Genomic DNA, 24,895 nt, shown 5'->3' with positions numbered 1-24,895 from the left:
GTCGGAGGGGCAGTACTGAGGGAGCGCCGCACTGTCGGAGGAGCAGTGCTGAGGGAGTGCCGCACCATCAGAGAGGCAGTACTGAGGGAGCGCCGCACTGTCGGAGGGGCAGTACTGAGGGAGCGCCGCACTGTCGGTGGGGCAGTACTTAAGGAGCGCCGCACTGTCAGAGGGGCAGCACTGAGGGAGCGCCGCACTGTTGGAGGGGCAGTACTGAGGGAGCACCACACTGTCGGAGGGGCAGTACTGAGGGAGCGCCGCACTGTCGGAGGGGCAGTACTGAGGGAGCGCCGCACTGTCGGAGGAGCAGTACTGAGGGAGCGCCGCACTGTCGGAGGGGCAGTACTGAGGGAGCGCCGCACTGTCGGAGGGGCAGCACTGAGGGATCGCCGCACTGTCGGAGGGGCAGCACTGAGGGATCGCCGCACTGTCGGAGGGGCAGTACTGAGGGAGCGCTGCATTGTCGGAGGGGCAGTACTGAGGGAGTGCCGCACTGTCGGAGGTGTAGTGTATGTACTTTGCAGAAGGAACTATATTCTGCAGCCCCTGTATACTGCAGTACCAGTAGTGACCACCCCTGTATATAAGCCTGTGTAGCAACTTTGCATAGTAGTTCCAGTTTTGTCTCCACTCAGTAAACACCTGTTGTAACCTACTCCTGCAGTCCGTGTCTCAATTACACACGGACATAATACTGGCGACGAGCAGATCCGAACTTACCTACAGTTCTGCACCACCTCATGGGGATCCATCCCTGAAGCGAAGTTGTTGGAGGTCGAGGCCAGAAAGAAGAAAGAAAAAAAAAGAAACGGGCGTCGACCATGGACAACCGCCTCTGATTCATCGGAGTTGAAGATTTGCAGGAGAGGCTGTCGAGAGAGGCGCTTGGTTATCCTGTCTATGGTGTTCCAGCTAATCGGGCTGGTGGCAGGTAGTACACTGATCCTTCCTGGGCTGCGGCGGGCTAGAGCTCGATCAGGTGGCTTTTCAACGGGGCCGAGCAGCGTTGTCGGGGAGAGAGAGAGAGAGAGAGAGGGTGGAGCACACAGGGCGCGGCCGGTGCTACGAAGCCGGGCAGCGTACAGACCCGAGAAGAGGGAGGAAAGTGTCCCGGAGGGTTTGCTCTGACGACGGGAAAATAAAAGAAATTAGAAGCGCAGAAAGCCGCGAGGAGCTGCAGTTTGCCACGGGGACCGCGGAGAGCGGCGTTAGCAGCAGCGGGGGGGGGGGGGGGAAGTGCGCGAAGACCATAGGGCGTCGCCATCAAGGCATAAAAACGCCAGTAACAGCGCTAGCAGCAGCGGAGAAGACAGAAAGCGCGGGAGGCGCCATCTTAATCCAGTGGGGAAGAAGGCAAAGCGCGGGAGGCGCCATTTTGTTCAATCGGGGAAGAAGGCAAAGCGCGGGAGGCGCCATCTTAGATTTCCAAGATGCCGAAGACTGGCAATAGACTGGACCACGTATGTGGAAAGAGTCGAAGTATATTGCAAGGCAAATGAAGTAGCCGATGAGAAAAAGGCATCGGTACTACTAAACTTAATGGGCGCAAGAACGTACGGCCTATTGCGGAACCTGATCACTCCAGCCAAACCGATGGCGAAGAGTTTTAACGAAATTGTTGATATCCTACAGGAACACCTAAATCCTACACCGCTGCTGATAGCAATAAGATTTAAATTCCACAAGAGAAATCAGCATAAAGAGAGCAATGCTGATTACCTTACGGAACTACGCAAGCTATCAAAGCACTGCCAGTTCGGAGCAGGACTGGCAGATACCCTACGGGACAAATTTGTCTGTGGACTCCTGAGTGAAGGAACCCAGAAGAGGTTACTCTCAGAGAAAGAGCTGACGTTAGATAAGGCTTTCAGCGTGGCAGTATCGTACGAAGCAGCAGCAAGGGGAGCTGCGGAAATACAGCAAAAGCCACAAGAATACGGCACCCATGAAATGACACGGGGATTTGAAAAATGTTATCGTTGCGGCAGAACAAACCATGACCAGAAGGACTGCTGGTCCAAGGACAAAATATGCAGGCAATGTGGAAAGATGGGACACATTGCACGAGTTTGCAGGTCTGGAAAGAAGACTAACAACAACAAAAAGGCTACTAAGGAACAGTACAGGACAGTACAAAAGATGACGGACAGTAGTTCCGAAGACCAGAAGAGCGATAGTGAATCCGGGAACAAGAGACTAAGCTGTCTCAAACTTCACAACGTAATCGCAAAAGAGGATCACCGAACCATTTGGGTCACCCTCACGATAGCAGGGTCCCAAGTCAAAATGGAATTGGATACAGGATCAGCTCTGACCGTCATGAATCGACGAGACTACGAGCGGCTATTCTCACACATACCCTTGAAAGAGACATCCATTGTCTTGAAGACGTATACGGGGCAGAAAGTATACCCCAGAGGAAAAATAAGGGCGCCTGTCGAATACAACGGCAAGGAAATACAGAAATTGTATCTGTACATACTGCAAGATGGTGGACCACCGTTATTGGGACGTGAATGGATCAGAAAGATAAGTTTAGACTGGCACTCCATTCAGGCACTGACTGTGGCTGGTAAAAAGGATGACAACGTCACACCTGGACGATTGGCAAAAATCTTAGCTAACGTCAAAGAGGTATTTCAACAAGAACTGGGAACTCTTAAAGGCGTAACCGTCTCGATAAAAATAGAAGAGAATGCAATTCCCAAGTTTTTCAAAGCAAGACCGGTACCGTATGCAATTCGCCCAGCCGTCGAGGCAGAGCTGGAGAATCTGGAGAATGCAGGCGTGTTGTCTAAGGTAGACTGGAGCGAGTGGGCGACACCCATCGTTCCTGTCATGAAGAAAACGTTAAACAATAAGTCTGAGGAGCTAAGGAAGGTTCGCATCTGTGGGGACTTCAAGGTGACGGTGAACCCAGTCCTTCACACAGTACAATATCCTCTCCCGAGGATAGAAGATATTTTCGCCTCACTATCTGGAGGGAAGCATTTTACAAAAATTGACCTAGCACAAGCATATTTGCAGATGGAGGTTGAAGAATCCTCTAGGAAGTATCTCACGATAAACACTCACAAAGGTCTTTACCAGTATCATCGACTGGTATTCGGAGTAGCATCAGCTCCGGCGATATGGCAAAGAGCGATGGAACAAGTCCTGCAAGGGATTCCGGGGACTCAGTGTTACTTGGACGACATCCTAGTGACAGGTGAAGATAACAGTGAACACCTTGCCAACCTAGAGCAGGTGCTCACTAGACTAAGAGAACATGGGCTACGAGCCAATCGCCCCAAGTGCGAGTTTTTTAAGAAACAGATATCGTATTGTGGCCACGTGATTGATGAAGAGGGGTTACATAAGTCCCCTGACAAAATTGAAGCGGTAGTTAAGGCTCCAGCGCCTGAAAATGTGTCGCAACTGAGGTCATTCCTCGGATTGGTGAATTACTACCATAAGTTTTTGCCGAATTTGTCAACAATTCTGCACCCACTGAACGCCCTACTACAAACTGGAGTAGCATGGAAATGGAGCGATGAATGTAAGCGGGCCTTTCAGAAGAGTAAAGACCTAATCACTTCAAGAGAAGTATTGGCTCACTACAACCCATCACTACCGATAAGACTGGCGTGTGATGCGTCTCCCTACGGCATTGGAGCGGTACTGTCACATAAATTCCTTGATGGTTCAGAGAGGCCGATAGCTTTTCCGTCACGCTCGTTAACTTCAGCCGAGCGTAACTACGCCCAGATTGACAGAGAGGCCCTCAGCCTGGTGTGGGGGGTGAAGAAGTTCAATCACTACCTGCATGGTCAGAAATTTACTCTACTAACTGATCATCAACCTCTTGTCTCCATTTTCAACCCTCAGAAGGGCGTCCCGATAATGACAGCACAACGGCTACAGAGGTGGTCCCTTTTCCTAGGGGCACATCAATATGACATCGAGTACAAAGGAACTAAACAGCATGGGAATGCTGATGGATTGTCGCGCCTACCGTTGCCGACGGTGGAAGAAACACCTGCAGTGGATCCTGTGGAGATATTCCACTCGACCATAGTCGAATGTCTACCTGTGACGAATGCAAACATAGAAAAGGAAACACGAAATGACCCGACACTCTCCAGGGTCTATGATTTAACGGTGAAGGGATGGCCAGCACATGGCGAACCACTGTTGCCAGCATTCTCGCCGAGAAGAGAACAGCTGTCAGTATGCAGAGGAACCTTGATATGTGGATCCAGAGTAGTAATTCCACCCAAATTGAAGGATAGAGTGCTCAATGAGCTTCATGAGGGTCATCTGGGAGGAGTAAAAATGAAGAACTTAGCCAGAGCGTTTGTGTGGTGGCCGGGAATCGATAGAGAAATCGAAGAGATGACCAAGAGCTGTACAGGATGCCATAAGGTCCAAAACGCCCCACCACAAGCCCCTCTACATCCATGGGAGTGGCCCTCATCTCCATGGCAAAGGGTACACATTGATTTTGCTGGTCCATTTATGGACTCGATGTTTCTAATTGCGGTGGATGCACATTCAAAGTGGCCAGAGGTAATAAAAATGTCCTCAACCACCACAGAAAAAACTATCACAGTCTTACGAACCATATTCGCCAGAAATGGGCTGCCTGAACAGATTTGCTCCGACAATGGACCACAGTTTGTGTCTGAAGAGTTCCGGAGGTTCTTAAAGAACAATGATGTTAAGCATTACACATCCGCCCCATATCATCCAGCCACCAATGGATTGGCTGAGAGGTTCGTTCAAACATTCAAGAAGGCTATCAAGGCAATGTGTAATGAAGATATACCCCTACAACACAAGGTGGACAACTTCTTGTTTGCCTACCGGAATGCGACACATGCGGTTACCAACCAAACTCCAGCCATGATGTTCTTCAATCGAAGACTACGATGCCGCTTGGATTTGGTTAAGCCAAACGTCAGAAGAGATGTGGAGAACAGGCAGTTTCAGAATATGAATGAAAGGCCGACCAGGAGTTTTAAGATAGGTCAACCAGTTTTGGCCCGGGACTACCGCACAGAGAAATGGCAGCCAGGAACGATCTGTACACGGCAAGGACCTCTCATGTATACCGTGGACGTTGGAGAGAGCATTGTAAGATGCCATGCTGACCAGATTCTAGAGTCACTGGAAAACGTCAATTCCACACCACGATCCGATACACCTGGTGATGAAACCGAAGTACCAATTGCATCTACCCCAGAATCGGTGATATTGGAAGCAGACGAACCAAACAACGACGTTGATCCCGAATCAACTTTGCCAGAAGAACCTGATACCCCAAAGAGGCGTTATCCAGACAGAATCAGGAAGCCTCCTCAAAGACTGAACTTATAATTGCTTAACTTCAGCTAATGTATCTAGCAACTGTAATTGTAAATATGTTATTTAATTATTAATCGAATGTTATGTACTGTTTAGCTAAAAGGGGAGGATTGTAGTGTATGTACTTTGCAGAAGGAACTATATTCTGCAGCCCCTGTATACTGCAGTACCAGTAGTGACCACCCCTGTATATAAGCCTGTGTAGTAACTTTGCATAGTAGTTCCAGTTTTGTCTCCACTCAGTAAACACCTGTTGTAACCTACTCCTGCAGTCCGTGTCTCAATTACACACGGACATAATAGGAGGGGCAGTACTGAGGGAGTGCCGCACTGTCGGAGGGTAACTGTTGTGTAACTTTGCTGTGTGCAGATTGGCACCCGTGTTTGCGTAAATAACAACAAGGCCAGTAACAAACTGTCAGATTGAGATTCCATCCTGGGACAAGCTGGCAGAGTAAGGAAGCAGGGTGCTAATGGGAGAATTCAAACATGGGGTTAACACATTTCAAGTGATGCAACAGTAAAGTGAATCCTGTTTGATCATATTGTGCGAGCTACTGATAAGAGGGCCATTTTATCACAGAATGAGGTTTATTGATCCAGGGAATTAAGGGTAGATGGTGAGGTTTTGACCTTTACACAATCCAAAGATGTATTTGCATATCAATTAAGTGGGTTGCATATTAATTGTGTGGGGTTGCGTTTTAATTACTTTGGGTTGCATACAATTAAGTGGGTTTGCATCTTAATTAAGCTGGGTTGCAAATTAATTAAGTAGGGTTGCATGTTAATTAAATGAGGTTGCTTGCAAAGTCAAGTGAACAATTCAAGAAAGACGTGATCGTGAAAAGAAAGACCTGCATTTATATAGCACCTTACACGACCACTGGACGTTTCAAAGTGCTTTACAGCCAATGAAGTACTTTTTGGAGTGTAGTCACTGTTGCGGAGCCACAGAACCTGGACCACAGTGCGAACAAACAACACGCAGGAAGGGAAACAGGAGGGAAAACTGGGGGAAAGATAGAAGGCATTGTCGAGAGTCGAAGGATTTACACCTCTACCCAGAGGAGCGGGTAATACCCCTTTGCTTATTCCTCTCTACTGTTGCTAAAGTGGCTGAATTTATTTTACGTATTCCGCTATCAACAAAGTCACCCCACAACCAAGTCCGAGACTCCCTCGGACGCTCACCGCACCTTTTTGGGGGGGGGGGGGCGCGCAGCATTAGTCCTGCTTGAGGAGACTGGTAGTGAAACCAGAGACGCCTCGATCCTGTCCCAGGTGTGCCTCTCGCTGCCCGACCTCGCGGCAACACCAAGCATCTGGTTTTGACGAGTCCACGCCAGGGGGCTGTGATGTGCAACCACCTCCACGGGTCACAGCTTCAGCAAACGCGCTCTGAGAACAGACAGTGCATCAGACCTGCATCAGAGTATTGTGTCCAGTTCTGGTGACCACACTTTAGGAAGGATGTGAAGGCCCTTGAGAGGGTGCAGAGGAGATTTACCAGAATGGTTCCGGGGATGGGGGATCTTAGCTGCAAGGACAGGTTGGAGAAGCTGGATTTGTTTTCATTAGAGCAAAGGAGGTTGAGGGGTGATTTGATAGAGGTGTACAAGATTATGACGGGTTTGGATAGGCTAGACGGGGAAAGGCTGTTCCCACTAGTTGATGGTACAAGGACTAGGGGACACAGATTTAAGGTTTAGGGCAAGAGCTACAGGGGGGACGTGAGGAAAAACGTTTTTACGCAGCGAGTGGTGAGGACTTGGAACTCGCTGCCGACGGAAGTGGTGGAAGCGGAGACACTCAGTGTTTTCAAGGGGAGACTGGACAGGCACTGGAGGGAAATAAACTTGCAGGGCTACGGGAATAGAGCGGGGAATGGGACTGACTGGATTGCTCTGCAGAGAGCCGGCACGGACACAATGGGCCGAATGGCCTCCTTCTGTGCCGTTATGACTCTATGGCCTGCAAAACAAGGGTTGAGTTAAGGTCTGGGGGGGTCGGGGTGGGAGGCAGTGGGGGGCAATACACAAGGCAGTTGTGAAACAAAACAGCTGGAGAGCATAAACCTCGAGATATCCAGACGCTGGTTAATCGCAGCCCCACTCTGATTTGCATAAATTGCCTTGAATTAGCATAAGTACTCTCGATGCCATTTAGCAGAAAAGTGCCATAATTACGAGGCAGAAACAGTCAATGGCAGGAAGAGAGATCTGTTCAACAAATGCCCTAAGTGTTAACACTCATCTCAGTGTTCTTTCCGTGATTAAAGGCTAATTTCACAATAAATCTAGAAGTACCGAGGTAAATGGACTTCCATCCAAATGTCAGTGTCACTGAATCCCCTGGAATTATTCATGTAAACATTTTATCGGTCATAATTGCGACTGATATTCACTCTCTGGAGCTGTGCCCAATTGCATTATGCTGGCAGTAACACCCCTGTCGGCTTCAGATTGACACTTTAGAAAGATTGGATGCATTTCCAGTGTCATTTCAATTCTTCTTGAACAAATAAAATGGATTCCCCCAACCCAAAAGACAGGGCAATTCAATAAAGCGATAGTTAGCAGCTAAAATGGAGGTGGAATTGGTGCTCAAGAACTCTCCATTTAATCCTATCGTGCAATGATCATTTTGTTGCATTTGGTAAAATATCTCATTAAGAGAGAATGGTGTGGGGGGGGGGGCGAGGGTGAATGTTGAGGGCGAGCAGGAACACTGCATTCTCTCAAATGAGGAGATTAAGAAGGAATGGGCGTCCACAGTAATAAAAGGATTAGGCCCAATAAACACAGTCAATATCCATTCAAGCAACGGTTTCAGCAAATAGTTATTGAAATGTGAAATACTTAACCGCAAGCGGAGATCAATACTAAATCATTTATAGTGTTCAGAGAGGTACTGGATAATTGCTTCATGACAAGTCTGAAAAGGAATGGGAAGAAGGCAGGGAAATGGGACAGTGTGAAATACTGCATTCAGTTCTGGGCACCGCACCTCAGGAAAGATATCTTTGGCCTTGGAGGAGGTTCATCGATGGTTCACTAGAATGATTCTTATAATTTTCTAACAGGACTGGACAGACTAGATGCAGGAAGGATGTTCCCGATGGCAGGGGAGTCCAGAACCAGGGGTCACAGTCTAAAGATAAGGGGAAAGCCATTTAGGGCAGAGATGAGGAGGAATTTCTTCACCCAGAGAGTGGTGAACCTGTGGAATTCTCTACCACAGAAGGCAGTTGAGGCCAATTCATTAAATACATTCAAGAAGGAGTTAGATATATTTCTTAAGGCTAAAGGGATCAAGGGATATGGAGAGAAGGCAGGGACAGGGTACTGAATTTGGATGATCAACCATGATCTCATTAAATGGCGGAACAGGCTCGAGGGGCCGAATGGCCTACTCCTGCTCCTATCTTCTATGTTTCTATGATTCCGGGATTTAAAGGGTTAAAGTATGAGGGCTGGTTGTATAGACTAGGCTTGTATTCCCCTGAGTGTAGAAGGTTGAGGGGTGATCCAATCGGGATATTAAGGGATTTGAAAGAGTACAGTGAGAGAAACTATTTCCTCTGGTGGGGGGAGTCCAGAACAAGGGGGTGTAAGGTTAAAATTAGAGCCAGGCCGTTCAGGGGTGATGTCAGGAAGCACTTCTTCACACAAAGGGTGGTGGAAATTTGGAACTCTCTCCCCCAAAAGGTTAGGGATCAATTGGAGCTTTCCTGAGATGGATAGATTTTTGTTGGGTGTTAAGGCATATGGACAAAGGCGGGTGGATGGAGTGGAGGTACAGCTCAGACATGAATGGCGGAACAGGCTCGAGGGGCTGAATGGCCCCCTCCTGTTGCTACGTTTCTGTGTAAGTGAGTGGAGGTGGGGGCCGTACCAGGGGAACAACTGGGGGGGTGGGGGGGGGGGGCGGAGAGAGAGAGCAGGGGACAAGGGCATCAAAGAGGGAGCGATTGAGTAGATCGACGGCTGAGGTATTGCGGCAAATGGAGGGCCAAAGGCTAGACAGTTGGGAGTTCGAAAATGCCGTTGTGACTTGGGAGGAGTTTCTTCCAGGGTAGGCCACTGAAGGAAGTGGTGCTGGAAGAGCGAAGGGGGATGTGGGTTTGAACCTACATCTTCTGACTTACAGGTGAGAATGCTACCACTGAGTCAAGGCTGACAGCTATTAATATAGTGCGGATTTATGCATCTAGTAAAACAAGGTGCAATTGCAAACATCTACAGCGAGAACAGATGTCTGTCTCACCCAATGTGTCCATGTGGGTTGCTTAGCACAAGATCAATAGGGTGTCAATAGGCAATCAATTTGTGTGATCTACTGCCCCGTGTCCTAACTCGCACCAAGTCTCGTTCACCCATCACCCCTGCGCTCGCTGACCCACACTGGCTCCCGGTTAAGCAGCGCCTCCATTTTATAATTCTCATCCTTGTTTTCAAATCACCTCCGTGGCCCTCGCCCCCTCCCTATCTCTGTAACCTCCTCCAGCCCCACAACCCTCCGAGATCTCTGCGTTCCTCCAATTCTGGCCTCTGGAACATCCCTGATTTTAATCGCTCCACCATGGGCGGCCGTGCCTTCAGCTGCCTGGGCCCTAAACTCTGGAATTCCCTCCCTAAACCTCTCCACCTCTCTCTCTCCTCCTTTAAGACGCTCCTTAAAACCGACCTCTTTGACCAAGCTTTTGCTCACCTGCCCTAATACCTCCTTATGGGGCTCGGTGTCAAATTTTGATGGATAACGCTCCTGTGAAGCACCCTGGGACGTTTTACTACGTTAAAGGCGCTGTAGAAATACAAGATGTTGTTGGAAAGGGGCAAGCACCCCGTGATCCATCATACCTACATTCTTACAGCTGTCTTTATGCGTTGCTTTGTACTTCTTTTAATAAAAATATTTTTACATCAATCATCATCACAGAGTTCAGCGTCATCTCAAAGCAGCCACTAGCATGAAAACTGTACACTCCCCGGCTCCCAAGCCACGTTCCTTCAGTCAGATCAATTCATTTTAATGTCACATTTGGTTGTAAGCTGATTTAGAGACAAAATTCGCATACAAGTCCCCAAGACCCATTCTCCAATATGCACGAGGTGTCCATTAGGCACAGTGATCCACAGGGACCTGCTCCCTAGTCTCCTATCCCAGTACTCGCAGCATAATAGAGAAATGAAAATAGCAACTATTAAGTGCTGACGGTTTCCTCGAACTTCTTTAAGTTGTCCTCCCCCTGTACACTTGGTCCGCTGACGGGGTAGGTGGAGGACCAAATCCCTGGGGTGAATTAAGCAAGATTGGCAAGGGTCAGTAACCAGAGGGCACAGATTTAAGGTGACTGGTGAAAGAACCAGGGGCGACATGAGGGAAACCTTTTTTACGCAGCGAGTGGTGAGGATTTGGAATGCGCTGCCTGATAGGGCAGTGGACACAGATTCAATAGTAGACTTCAAAAGGCAATTGGATAAATACTTGAAGAAGAAAAAATTGCAGGATATGGGGAAAGAGCGGGGGAGTGGGACTAACTGCATTGCTCTTCGAAAGAGCCTGTGCAGACTCGATGGGCCGAATGGCCTCCTTCTGTGCTGTATCATTCTATGATTTTATGGTTGGCTTCTCTTCCAGTGCACGTCCCTTCCTTGCTATTTTGTTGGTGATTAGAAGCCTTCAGAAGGAGGTGCCGTTAACGTAAACCCCACATCTTACTCCCCGCTGGCTCAGAGTTTTGGCACACCAGCACACTGTACCACTTCTCGTTTTAGTTGCTGTAAGTACTAGCGGCGTCGCTCCCTTTAGCAGATACTGGCTACAGAAACAGCTGAAAAATGGACTCCCAGGCCCACCCAACAGCAGTGCTTTCTATGGAAAAGCCCCCCAAGTGCCAGAGGTCTATTGTGCCCCCAGTGCCAGGGTTCTATTGCCCCCCCCAGTGCCAGGGTTCTATTGCCCCCCCAGTGCCAGGGTTCTATTGCCCTCCCCCAGTGACATGGTTCTAATGCCCCCCCAGTGCCAGGGTCCTATTGCCCCCCCCCCGAGTGCCAGGGTCCTATTGCCCACCCCCAGTGCCAGGGTTCTATTGCCCCCCCAGTGCCAGGGTTCTATTGCCCCCCAGTGCCAGGGTTCTATTGCCCCCCCCCCAGTGCCAGGGTTCTATTGCCCCCTCCCCCAGTGCCAGGGTTCTATTGCCCCCCAGTGCCAGGGTTCTATTGCCCCCCCCCAGTGCCAGGGTTCTATTGCCCCCCCAGTGTCAGGGTTCTATTGCCCCCCCAGTGCCAGAGTTCTATTGCCCACCCCCAGTGCCAGGGTTCTAATGCCCTCCAGTGCCAGGATTCTAATGCCCCCCCAGGGCCAGGGTTCTAATGCCCCCCCAGGGCCAGGGTTCTAATGCCCCCCCCAGTGCCAGGGTCCTATTGCCCCCCCCCAGTGCCAGGGTTCTATTGCCCACCCCCAGTGCCAGGGTTCTATTGCCCCCCCAGTGCCAGGGTCCTATTGCCCCCCCCCAGTGCCAGGGTTCTATTGCCCACCCCCAGTGCCAGGGTTCTATTGCCCCCCCCCAGTGCCAGGGTCCTATTGCCCCCCCCCCCCAGTGCCAGGGTCCTGTTGCCCCCCCTAGTGCCAGGGTTCTATTGCCCCCCCCAGTGCCAGGGTCCTATTGCACCCACCCCAGTGCCAGGGTCCTATTGCCCCCCCCCCCAAGTGCCAGGGTCCTATTGCCCCCCCCCCGTGCCAGGGTTCTATTGCCCCCCCCAGTGCCAGGGTTCTATTGCACCCCCCCAGTGCCAGGGTTCTATTGCCCCCCCAGTGCCAGGGTTCTAATGTCCCCTCCCCCAGTGCCAGGGTTCTATTGCCCCCCCCCAGTGCCAGGGTTCTATTGCCCACTCCCAGTGCCAGGGTTCTATTGCCCACCCCCAGTGCCAGGGTTCTATTGCCCCCCCAGTGCCATGGTTCTATTTCCACTTTGCCAATTGGAAGTCCCGGGGAGCGCCGATAGTGACGTTTTTACAGGGTGAAATCCCTGGCCTCACAGCGCACTGTGATGGTTAACTGGCGTTGTCCTCTCTAGCCTACTGCTGTCAGGAACCAATCCCAACACTCCACCATGATGGTCAGCCTACTCCTGATAACTCAAAGGCGCTTCTCCTGTCCTACAAAATATAATGAGCCAATAATTTAAATTAACACAGCAAAGTGTTAAAAAAAATTCAAATCGTCCGATTATTTGAATCAAGTGACTTTGAATTGAGAAGATGAGGTTGCATGCTTGAAAGTGGGCAGAAGTGACCTGAGGGTGACTATCTCTCCGATATCCCTCCCTTTGCAGGGCTTTCATTTCACACTCTACACAAAAGATGATTCATCTCCTGGGGGCATGCCCTCACTGAAGAGCCTTTGTCTCGCTCTCAGTGTGACTGCTCAATCACTGCATTTTCATCTCCTCCAGGCCCTTTGATAGCGCAATGAAATTCTTCTTTTTAAAAATTCTACAAAGGTAATTTGTCTCTCACAGATGTCCTCTTACCTCCACGCCTTCATCCTAATCCTTTCTGGCTGGATCTAGTGACCGTCTTGGTCTCGCAGTCTGCTCCGATCTAAAGTTGAACTCCGACTGCTAAAGTTGCCTTCACTCAAGCCAGGGAACTTCCTTCGCTCCCAGCAACTCTTGACTCTCGAGAAAAGTACAAACCCTGCCAAGATTTGAACCCTTTCTCCCGTATCTGTAGAGGAAATCTGGAACTTGCTCCCCCTAAAAGGCTGTGGTTGCTGGGGGGGCGGGTCAATTGAAATTTTCAAGACTGAGATCAATAGATTTTTGTTAGATTTAATCGAGGTGTTCCATATTAAGAGGGGTTTTGCTAGAGTAGATAGAGACAGACTGTTTCCAGTGGCAGGAGGGTCGGTAACCAGAGGGCACAGATATAAGATAATTGGCAAAAGAACCAGAGGGGAGATGAGGAGAATGTTTTTTACGCATCGAGTTGTTGTGATCTGGAATGTGCTGCCTGAAAGGGCGGTGGAAGCAGATTCAATAGTAACTTTCAAAGGGGAAATGGATAAATACTTGAAAGGGAAAAATTTGTAGGGCTACGGGGAAAGAGCAGGGAGGAGTGGGACTAATTGGAGAGCTCTTTCAAAGAGCCGGCACAGGCACGATGGGCCGAATGCCCTCTTGTGCTATAAGATTCTATGGGGGAAAAATTCAGTTGGTTAGCGCCTCCCGTTAGCGCCTCCGGGGGCGCTAAGAACTTAGCGCCCGAGCGTGGCGATTTTAGCGCCGCTCGCGAAATTGACCAATCTGTTTGCGACGGCGCTAAATACTACCGCCACCATCTCCTGCACCCGCAGATTGTGACGTCAGTCAAGCGTGCAACGTCCCGGTAGCACACTGGACCAGATATTGAGTTGCACCCCCTGCTTTAGCGCCTGCTGCTAGGAACGACAGGGAGAGGGGAATGTTTTCAAGTTGGGAAGGGGCTGGGGGAGCGCTATTTAAAGGCGGGCGCTTCCTGTTTTTTCTTGTCGGCAAAATGTTTGGTTTTAACGCTGTCCTGAGGAGTTTTGGCCCTCAGCACCACTTTTGAGGTACCAAAGCGCCAAGCTCTTTCCCTGGGCCGATCCATGAGTGCTTCCAACACAATTGCTTTCGAGGTCTCCCCAGGCCGAGATTCAAGGCTGCAATGAGCAGGGAGTGGCTGGCCAGCAAGATGGCCCCTCCCCTTTAAGAATTGGATGGCACCAGTCAGTCTGGCTTCCATGGTAACGAACATCACCTGAGCGTCGGTAGCGCTCTGAAGCAGCACCTCGCTCCCTGACGTTTGCGCCTTAAGAGAGGTGTGTAGCACCTGATTTAGCGCTCAAATCACCTCCGGGGGGGGGCGATAGAGACGAATTTTGCAGTTGGAGGTGATAATTAGTGCCGGGCGCTAAACTTTGCGCTCGACTGATATTAGCGCCCCAAAATGGCCGATACCGAATTTCTCCCCCATAATAAGATTCTATACAAGGGATATGCAGCAAAGGCGGGTAAATAGAGTTTTGAGGTACAGGTCAACCATGATCTTAATGAATGGCAGAACAGGCTCGTGGGGCTGAATGGCCTCCTGCTCCTATCTATAGAGTTCTACTTCTGACAGAATTGAAGAGACAAATCCTGAATTTGCGCGACGCATGATCCCAGCACCAAGGCAGGAGGAGGGCACCTAACCTGTGTGGGACCAACGGGCACTTGGCCCACAGGTGGGAAACTCCGGCGTGATGCCCGCCCTGGTGTGTGGATCCCCCCGTTTGGGGCCCACAGGAGGCTGGTACGTCTCCTCTCACTCAGCCTAACGACCTCCAAATTCCATAGAATCCTACAGCACAGGAGGAAGTCACTCAGCCCATCGTGCCTGTGCCGACTCTCTGAAAATGCTTCCTTTTCAAGCATATATCCAATTCCCTTTTGAAAGTTACTATAGAATCGGCTTCCACCGCCCTTTCAGACAGCGCATTCCAGATTGTCATAACTCGCTGCGTTAAAAAAAATTCTCCTCATCTCCCCTCTGGTTCTTTTCCCAAGTATCTTAAATCCGAGTCTTCTGGTTACCGACCCTCCTGCCACTGGAAACAGTTTCTCCCGATCTACTCTGTCAAAATCCTTCATGATTCTGAACACCTCGATCAAATGTCCTCTTAACCCTGTTTGCTCTGAGGAGAACAACCCCAGCTTCTTCAGTCTATCCACATAACTGAAGTCCCTCATCCCTGGTACCATTCTAGTAAATCTCCTCTGCACCCTCTCCAAGGCCTTGACCCTCCAGCCAGTGGAAACAGTTTCTCCTGATTAACTCTATCAAAACCCTTCGTGATTTTGAACACCCCTATTAAATTTGTGCTTTGAGGCCGAGGAAGCGGGAACCTCCAGCACAGGGGGATCCTCGCCTCCTCCGTGCCTGTGGTTCATTTTGGGGCAGGGAGAGACTCTAGCCCTCAACAAGGCCACTGGAAATCTTACGGCCAGGGCTCAACGTATCCGGGTCCTGGCGGCCAACCCTCTGGAATTATAACATGGTAACGATTTACTCCCCTTCTTTTCACCCCCTCCTGCACTTGGAACTTTCTACTGAACATCACACGAGCAGATAAGGTAACATTCGCGCTACAGAAGTGCCAGGCAATGACTATCTCCAACAAACGAGAGTCTAACCACCTCCCCATGACATTCAACGGCATTACCATCGCCAAATCCCCCACCATCAACATCCTGGGGGGGGTCACCATTAACCAGAAACTTAACTGGACCAGCCACATAAATACTGTGGTAACAAGAGCAGGTCAGAGGCTGGGTATTCTGCGGTGAGTGTCTCACCTCCTGACTCCCCAAAGCCTTTCCACCATCTACAAGGCACAAGTCAGGAGTGTGATGGATTACTCTCCACTTGCCTGGATGAGTGCAGCTCCAACAACACTCAAGAAGCTCGACACCATCTAGGACAAAGCAGCCCACTTGATTGGCGCCCCATCCACCACCTTAAACATTCACTCCCTCCACCACTGGCGTACCGTGGCTGCAGTGTGTACCATCTACAAGATGCACTGCAGCAACTCGCCAAGGCTTCTTCGGCAGCACTTCCCAAACCCGCGACCTCTTCCACCTAGAAGGACATGGGCAGCAGGTGCATGGGAACACCATCACCTCCAAGTTCCCCTCCAAGTCACACACCATCCTGATTTCAAAATATATCGGCCGATCCTTCATCGTCGCTGGGTCAATATCCTGGAACTCCCTCCCTAACAGCACTGTGGGAGCACCTTCACCACACGGACTGCAGCGGTTCAAGAAGGCGGCTCACCACCACCTTCTCGAGGGCAATTAGGGATGGGCAATAAATGCTGGCCTTGCCAGCGACACCCACATCCCATAAACAAATTTTTTTTAAATGTAAGAAATGTGGCTGAGGTAGCAGCCATTAAATCCCTGGAGTTTGCTTAGTTACAGCAAAAGAACCCAATAGAAATCCAACAGCAAAACCTATTGGGGACTCTGCACCACCTCACACCACTGATAGAATGCATTGGCGACTTGTCAGAAGTGAGAACCATTTGCGCTTAACAATTTATGCCAGATTGATATTATTTGAGGCTTGAAATGTTCTCGCTACTGTATTACAGTTCTAGTGCTCTCCTCACAATGAATATGGTGAAGTGGCTTAAAAAAAGGTGTGTGATTGTGATACGGAGCAGCAACGACATCTTGCATTTATATAACGCCTTTAACATAGTAAAACACCCCAAGGGGCTTCACAGGAGCGATTATTAAGACCAAATTTGACATCGGGACACATAAGGAGATAGTAGGGACAGGTGATCAAAAGCTTGGTCAAAGAGGTCGGTTTTAAGGAGCGTCTTAAAGGAGAGAGAGGCGGAGGTTTAGGGAGGGAATTCCAGAGCTCAGGGCCCAGGCAGCTGAAGGCACGGCCGCCAATGGTGGAGCGATTAAAATCAGCGATGCTCCAGAGGCCAGAATTGGAGGAGCGGAGAGATCTCGGAGGGTTGTGGGGCTGGAAGAGGTTACAGAGATAGGGAGGGGCGAGGCCGTGGAGGGATTTGAAAACAAGGATGAGAATTCTAAAATGGAGGCGGTCAGGTCCCTGGAAAAATTGAGCAGGTCTGCTCACGTTTAGAAGAAAACAATGTGGGGGGAAAAAATGACCCCGATTAACAGGTTTGTTTGCCTTTCTAAAAAGGTAGCAGGTTGAGCGAACCAGACATTGAAGCCTTGGGAGAACATTAACCCTCATTCTTCTGTGTAACAGAGACAGAGAACAGCTGATGCGACTAATTAACATGATCGTATTTGGCCAATTCATCACCTTTGTAAAAGAAAAAAAATTACATTTATCGGCTTTCTACGGAACATCACCTTTTCACCTGAATGGTACGTTCCACACTCCCTGTGGGAGCCACGTTCACTGGGACTGGGGGGGCAGGGGGTGGGTGGGTCAGAGAGTTGAGGTCCAATGTTGTGCCCTTATCTCTCTTCAAACAAGAACATACCCTGCAGGACCAGACACTCCCTGCTGATAAAAGACCAGCCCAGAGCTCTTTACAAGAGGGAGAGATGATCACTGAGCAGGAAGTGCAGGAATTGATGCCTGAGACTAAAAGCATCTGCAAAGAGGTGGGTTTTTTATTACGTTTTTGAAAGCAGGCAGGTTCTTGGGAGCGTATTTACAAGTGCCTCTTTAAAACTCACTTCATTGACCAAGCTCTTGGTCACATCGCCTAATGCCGTCCTTGGCTTGGTGTCTCTTTTAGTTACTCCTCTGTGAAGAGCCTGGGGGCATTTTCCAACATTAAAGGCACTATATAAATGCAAATTGTTTTTCATGTTGAACTGCACTGAAGTGGAACAAAATTCTGATTCAAATACAAAATTTGCTGGAATACCAATTAAGTGCCTATGTGTCTGGACTGCATCACATTCACTCCTTGCATTGCACACTATACATACTGCAGCCACACAACAATCGGCAACTCACAGCAGAAACTAACAGTATCGAGCAAGGCTCGACACTGCACTCTACTTATATCACAGATCACACAGATCACAGAAACCCCACAGTGCAGATAGAGGCCATTTCGGCCCATCGAGCCTGCACCGACACATATCCCACCTGATCCCCATAACCCCTACACCAACACCAACACATATCCCACCCTATCCCCGTAACCCCACGTATTTAATCCCCCTAACACTAAGGGTCAATTTATCATAGCCAATCAACCTAACCCGCACATCTTTGGACTGTGGGAGGAAACCGGAGCACCCGGAGGAAACCCACACAAACACGGGGAGAATGTGCAAACTCCACACAGATAGTCACCCGAGGCCGGATTCGAACCCGGGTCCCTGGTGCTGTGAGGCAACAGTGCTAACCACTATGCCACCGTGCTGCCCATATGAGGCAATCACCACAAAGGATTCACTACCCACTAAATAACATGGGCCAAGGCTTCTTCGGCAGCACTTCCCAAACCCGCAACCTCCACCACCTAGAAGGACAAGGGCAGCAGGCACATGGGAACACCACCACTTCCAATTTCCCCTCCAAGTCACACATCATCCCGACTTGGAAATATATCGGCCGATCCTTCATCGTCGCTGGGTCAAAATCCTGGAACTCCCTCCCTAACAGCACTGTGGGAGCACCTTCACCACACGGACTGCAGCGGTTCAAGAAGGCAGCTCACCACCACCTTCTCAAGGGCAATTAGGGATGGGCAATAAATGCTGGGCCTTGCCAGCGACGCCCACATCCCATGAATTAATTTTAAAAAAAAACTGCACTTCAGGATCAGAATGTGACAGAGACTGGCATCCCATCTGGACCCGACACTGCCTCGAACACCTAGACACTCCTTTCCGCTAAACCCAGCCCGGGGGCAATTTTAACCTGACCCAATTGATGCCAGCGGAGAGTAATATTGGGCGGGGAATGAAACCAGTGCCCCCCCCCCCCCACCACCGATCCCATGGGCATTCCCGCCCGGCGGGTTTGGGCTAAAATTAGCCCTCGATGTTTCCTTCGAAGCCGCTGAGCTTCCACCCTACGGACAAAGAGTGGCGGGTTTCTGTTACCTCTATGCGGCCAGTGTCCGGCTGGAAGCCGCGTGCTGGATCCTCGGTGGTAATTCGGCACTGTATTGCGGAGCCGTTGATACGGATGGTTTCCTGCTTCAGGCCGAGCTCGGGTAAGCTCTTCCCCTCGGTCACATGTATTTGGGCGTGCACAAGGTCAACGCTGAAGGGAAAGAAAAAGAGCAAATCAGCGGGCCAGCCATTATGAGAGCCATTGTACAATAGCACGCGTCAGGATAACTTAAAAAAAAAGGGGGGCGGTTGCATTTTAATGATAAAATATTGGTTCTACCCTTTCAAAAAGGGAATTGAATAATACGATGGGCCGAGTGGCCTCCTCCTGTGCTCACAGAAATCACAGAAATCACAGAAACCCCACAGTGCAGATAGAGGCCATTTCGGCCCATCGAGCCTGCACCGACACATATCCCACCCGATCCTCGTAACACCTACACCAACACATATCCCACCCTATCCCCGTAACCCCACGTATTTAATCCCCCTAACACTAAGGGTCAATTTATCATAGCCAATCAACCTAACCCGCACATCTTTGGACTGTGGGAGGAAACCGGAGCACCCGGAGGAAACCCACGCAAACACGGGGAGAATGTGCAAACTCCACACAGACAGTCACCCGAGGCCGGATTCGAACCCGGGTCCCTGGCGCTGTGAGGCAACAGTGCTAACCACTATGCCACCGTGCTGTATGATTCTATGGAATTTGGAGGCGTTAGGCTGAGTGAGAGGAGACGTACCAGCCTCCTGTGGGCCCCAAACGGGGGGATCCAGACACCAGGGCGGGCATCACGCCGGAGTTTCCCACCTGTGGGCCAAGTGCCCGCTGGTCCCACACAGGTTAGGCGCCCTCCTCCTGCCTTGGTGCTGGGATCGTGCGTCGCGCAAATTCAGGATTTGTCTCCTCAATTCTGTCAGAAGTGGAACTCTATAGATAGGAGCAGGAGGCCATTCAGCCCCACGAGCCTGTTCTGCCATTCGATCGGATCATGGCTGACCTGTACCTCAAAACTCTATTTACCCGCTTTTGCTGCATAGCCCTTGTATAGAATCTTATAGCACAGAAGGAGGCCACTCGGCCCATCCTGCCTGTGCTGGCTCTTTGAAAGAGCTCTCCAATCAGTCCCACTCCCCCCTGCCCTTTCCCCGTAGCCCTGCAAATTTCTCCCCTTCAAGTATTTATCCAATTCCCCTTTTGAAAGTTACTATTGAATCTGCTTCCAGCGCCCTTTCAGGCAGCGCGTTCCAGATCAAAACCACACAAAAATTCTCATCTCCCCCTCTGGTTCTTTTGCCAATTATCTTCAATCTGTGTCCTCTGGTTACCGACCCTCCTGCCAGTTTCTCCCCATCTACTCTATCAAAACCCTTCATAATGTATGCTGTAACCTCCCTCCTAACAAGTTTTAAAAAATATTCTCCTGTCAAACACAGAATTCAACTGGCGATGGATTTTCTCTGGAAGAAATACCACCTGTGTAATTCTATTTTTGAATTAGCTGAAAGGCTGGTGTTGCACAATCAAGTGGGAGATAAACATCGGTGTTGCAGATCCGTTTATCTAAAGGTGAATAATTATATACATTCCTTTGAAGTGACTTAATTTTTTACAAAAAGTTCAGGAAAGTGTAATTAAACTCAAAGGTTATCAGCATTAAAATGAGGATTATTGTTGTGCCATCACAACCTAATGGGCCAAAGAGAAACCAAACTTGTGTTGCTTCGGATTATCTGTGAATAAGGGATTCCAAACCCTCCAGGAATGCCCTGGAACAGTAAGAACATAAGAAATAGGAGCAGTAGGCCATACGACCCTTCGAGCTTGCTCCCCCCATTCAATAAGATCATGGCTGACCATCGACCACAACTCCACTTTCATGCCCAATCTCCATATCCCTTGATTCCCCAAGAGTCCAAAGATCTAGCGATTTTAGCCTTGAATATATTCAACTGAGCCTCCATAGCCCTCAGGGGTTCCCCCTCTCTCCAAACAACATTCCCCTCTCTCTGACCTCAATTTTCCTTCTGTCGCTGACTCCCCATTCTCCCAACCTCTCTCTGATCCCCATTCCCCAGTCTCCCCATCCTCTGATCCCCATTCCCCAGTCTCCCCATGTTCTGACCACCATTCCCCAGTCTCCCCATCCTCTGACCCCCATTCCCCAGTCTCCCCATCCTCTGACCCCCATTCCACAGTCTCCCCATCCTCTGATCCCCATTCCCCAGTCTCCCCATCCTCTGATCCCCATTCCCCAGTCTCCCCATGTTCTGACCACCATTCCCCAGTCTCCCCATCCTCTGACCCCCATTCCCCAGTCTCCCCATCCTCTGACCCCCATTCCCCAGTCTCCCCATCCTCTGACCCCCATTCCCCAGTCTCCCCATCCTCTGACCCCCATTCCCCAGTCTCCCCATCCTCTGACCCCCATTCCCCAGTCTCCTCATCCTCTGACCCCCATTCCCCAGTCTCCCCATCCTCTGATCCCCATTCCCCAGTCTCCCCATCCACTGACCCCCATTCCCCAGTCTCCCCATCCACTGACCCCCATTCCCCAGTCTCCCCATCCACTGACCCCCATTCCCCACTCTCCCCATCCTCTGATCCCCATTCCCCCATCCTCTGACCCCCATTCCCCAGTCTCCCCATCCTCTGACCCCAATTCCCCAGTCTCCCCATCCACTGACCCCCATTCCCCAGTCTCCCCATCCTCTGACCCCCATTCCCCAGTCTCCCCATCCTCTGACCCCCATTCCCCAGTCTCTCCAGCCTCTGACCCCCATTCCCCAGTCTCCCTATCCTCTGAACCCCATTCCCCAATCTCTCATCCTCTGACCCCCATTCTCTAGTCTCCCCATCCACTGACCCCCATTCCCCACTCTCCCCATCCTCTGATCCCCATTCCCCCATCCTCTGACCCCCATTCCCCAGTCTCCCCATCCACTGACCCCCATTCCCCAGTCTCCCCATCCTCTGACCCCCATTCCCCAGTCTCCCCATCCTCTGACCCCAATTCCCCAGTCTCCCCATCCACTGACCCCCATTCCCGAGTCTCCCCATCCTCTGACCCCCATTCCCCAGTCTCCCCATCCTCTGACCCCCATTCCCCGGTCTCTCCATCCTCTGACCCCCATTCCCCAGTCTCTCCATCCTCTGACCCCCATTCCCCAGTCTCTCCATCCTCTGATCCCCATTCCCCAGATGTTCTGACCACTATTCCCCAGTCTCTCCATCCTCTGACCCCCATTCCCCGGTCTCCCCATGCTCTGATCCCCATTCCCCGGTCTCCCCATCCTCTGACCCCCATTCCCCGGTCTCCCCATCCTCTGACCCCCATTCCCCAGTCTCCCTATCCTCTGAACCCCATTCCCCAGTCTCCCTATCCTCTGAACCCCATTCCCCAGTCTCCCTATCCTCTGAACCCCATTCCCCAATCTCTCATCCTCTGACCCCCATTCCCCAGTCTCCCCATCCACTGACCCCCATTCCCCACTCTCCCCATCCTCTGATCCCCATTCCCCCATCCTCTGACCCCCATTCCCCAGTCTCCCCATCCACTGACCCCCATTCCCCACTCTCCCCATCCTGTGACCCCCATTCCCCCCATCCACTGACACCCAATCCCCAGTCTCCCCATTCCTAGGTCTCCCCATCCACAGACCCCCACTGCCCCTCTCTTCCACCCAAGCCCCCAGTGACCCCCTCCAATCCCATTCTCCAGTCTTCCTTCCCTCCCCCCACTCCGACCCCTCCAGGAACCGTATACTAATGTCCAGGTCACTAATGAGCACAAATCCAGGGTAAACATCATAGGGGCGTTAAACAATATTGATCTTCTGCATCGTCTTTGAGCACTTCCATTTATTAGTTGTAAAAATATTCAAGATGGGGCGGTGCGGGTGAAATCTGTTTGGCCGACAGTCAGGGTTAATCCCATTGGGTAGCAAAGAGTCTGTTTGCTTTCCAATTGGCCGTGGGAAGGTAGTGTGCCTGGTAGATGGGCCAGCGATGGTTCGAGGCAGGAGGTCACGAAAGAAAAAGAAAGGCTTGCATTTCTATAGCGCCTTTGAATGGGAGTCAATGAACTACTTTTGAAGTGTAATCACTGTTGTAATGTAGGAAACGCGGCAGCCAATTTGCGCACAGCAAGATCCCACAGAGAGCAGTGTGATAATGGCCAGATAATCTGATGTTGGTTGAGAAATAAATATTGGCCCCAGGACACCGGGGAGAACACCCCCCTGCTCTTCTTCCAATAGTGGCAGTGGGATCTTTTACATCCACCTGAGAGAGCAGACGGGGCCTCGGTTTTCCACTGGTGGGTGAGACTAGAACTAGGGGGCATAATCTTAGAATAAGGGGCTGCCCTTTCAAAACTGAGATGAGGAGAAACTTCTTCACTCAGAGGGTAGTAAATCTATGGAATTTGCTACCTCAGAGAGCTGTGGAAGCTGCGACATTAAATAAATTTAAAATGGATAGACATTGTCCTAGCAGATAAGGGAATTAGGGGTTACGGGGAGAGGGCAGGGAAGTGGACGTGAGTCTAGATTCAGATCAGCCATGATCCTATTGAATGGCGGAGCAGGCCCGAGGGGCCGTATGGCCTACTCCTGCTCCTATTTCTTAGGTTCTTATGTTTAACGTCTCATCCGAAAGACGGCATGTGATGAAAGCCCCAGGAATAAGCCCCGACAGAGTCGGCAACCCGGCCCACAGTCCTCGCTCGGCAGGCCTCCTTACATTAGTCATTAGTCTCGTGCTCTGCGTTTTGCAGCAATGGCAATTGCTGAGCCCTTTCGGGAGCCAGTCCATCGCTGCCTCCTCACTGTAGTGTGGAAATCAATTTCACTCAGACCTCAGCCAAGCCTGTTCTGTAACCACCCAAGAGCTGCAACACGTCAAAGTGACTTGTTTTTGTGTTTTTATTCCCTCACGTCAAAGTAGGAGCCTCCTCTGAAATCAGGGATTCAGCTTATGAATTTAAACCCACATTTTATCACTGTGCTGGTACATCAATGCTCTATGCCACCAAGCCGCTAATAGTTTAAGATCAGCCTGCCTTGCTTTCTGTCCTTGCAAAGTGCAGCCTCATCTCTAACCACCCTTTCCTCTCCAAAGTCGCCTCCCAAATCCGTGCCCATCTTTCCAATCAGGTTTCTGCCCCTGCCACAGCACTGATTTTTTTTAATTATTCATTCACGGGATGTGGGCGTCGCTGACGAGGCCAGCATTTATTGCCCATCCCTAATTGCCCTTGAGAAGGTGGTGGTGAGCTGCCTTCTTGAACCGCTGCAGTCCGTGTGGTGAAGGTGCTCCCACAGTGCTGGTAGGGAGGGAGTTCCAGGATTTTGACCCGGCGACGATGAAGAAACGGCCGATATATTCCCAATTCAGGATGGTGTGTGACTTGGAGGGGAGCTTGGAGGTGGCGGTGTTCCCAAATGCCTGCTGCCCTTGTCCTTCTAGGTGGTGGAGGTCGCGGGTTTGGGAGGTGCTGCCGAAGAAGCCTTGGCGAGTTGCTGCAGTGCATCTTGTAGATGGTACACACTGCAGCCACGGTGCGCCGGTGGTGGAGGGAGTGAAGTGACATCAATCAAGGTCACAAATGGCATCCTCTGTGACTGTGACCATGGTGCACTGTCCCCCTCCTCATCCTGTCTGCAACCTTTCACACGGTTGACCACACCATCCTCCTCCAATGCCTCTCCTCTGTGCTCCAGTTGATTGGGACTGCCCTCGCTTGGCTCCACTCTTACCCATTCAGTCATCGCCAGAGAATCTCCTGCAATCGCTTCTCTTCCCGCTCCTGCACAGTTACCTCTCGAGTCCCCCCAAGTACCGAGCCTTGGCCCACTCATCTACAGGCTGCCCCACGGCAACATCATCCGAAGACA

The 24,895-nt window shown here is 50.6% G+C and overlaps 1 protein-coding gene across 1 annotated transcript in view; it reads right to left on the bottom strand.

The window, feature by feature from the left end:
* LOC147092802 (pyruvate carboxylase, mitochondrial-like) overlaps positions 1-24,895 on the bottom strand; it is a gene marked incomplete at its 5' end in the record, with an annotated part of 1,160,114 nt that overhangs the window by 1,019,355 nt on the left and 115,864 nt on the right. The window contains one exon of the mRNA XM_085976052.1: positions 18,983-19,145. Within this exon, the coding sequence (XP_085832178.1) occupies positions 18,983-19,145 (163 nt within the window). The remainder of the gene's footprint in view (positions 1-18,982; positions 19,146-24,895) is intronic.

This window comes from Somniosus microcephalus, unplaced genomic scaffold (genome assembly GCF_052327205.1).
Source record: "Somniosus microcephalus isolate GS21.2 unplaced genomic scaffold, FLI_Smic_1.0 unresolved_chr2, whole genome shotgun sequence".
NCBI lineage: Eukaryota > Metazoa > Chordata > Chondrichthyes > Squaliformes > Somniosidae > Somniosus > Somniosus microcephalus.
The sequence above is the reverse complement of the archived record's forward strand: the minus strand, read 5'-3'. Positions and strand labels throughout refer to the sequence as shown.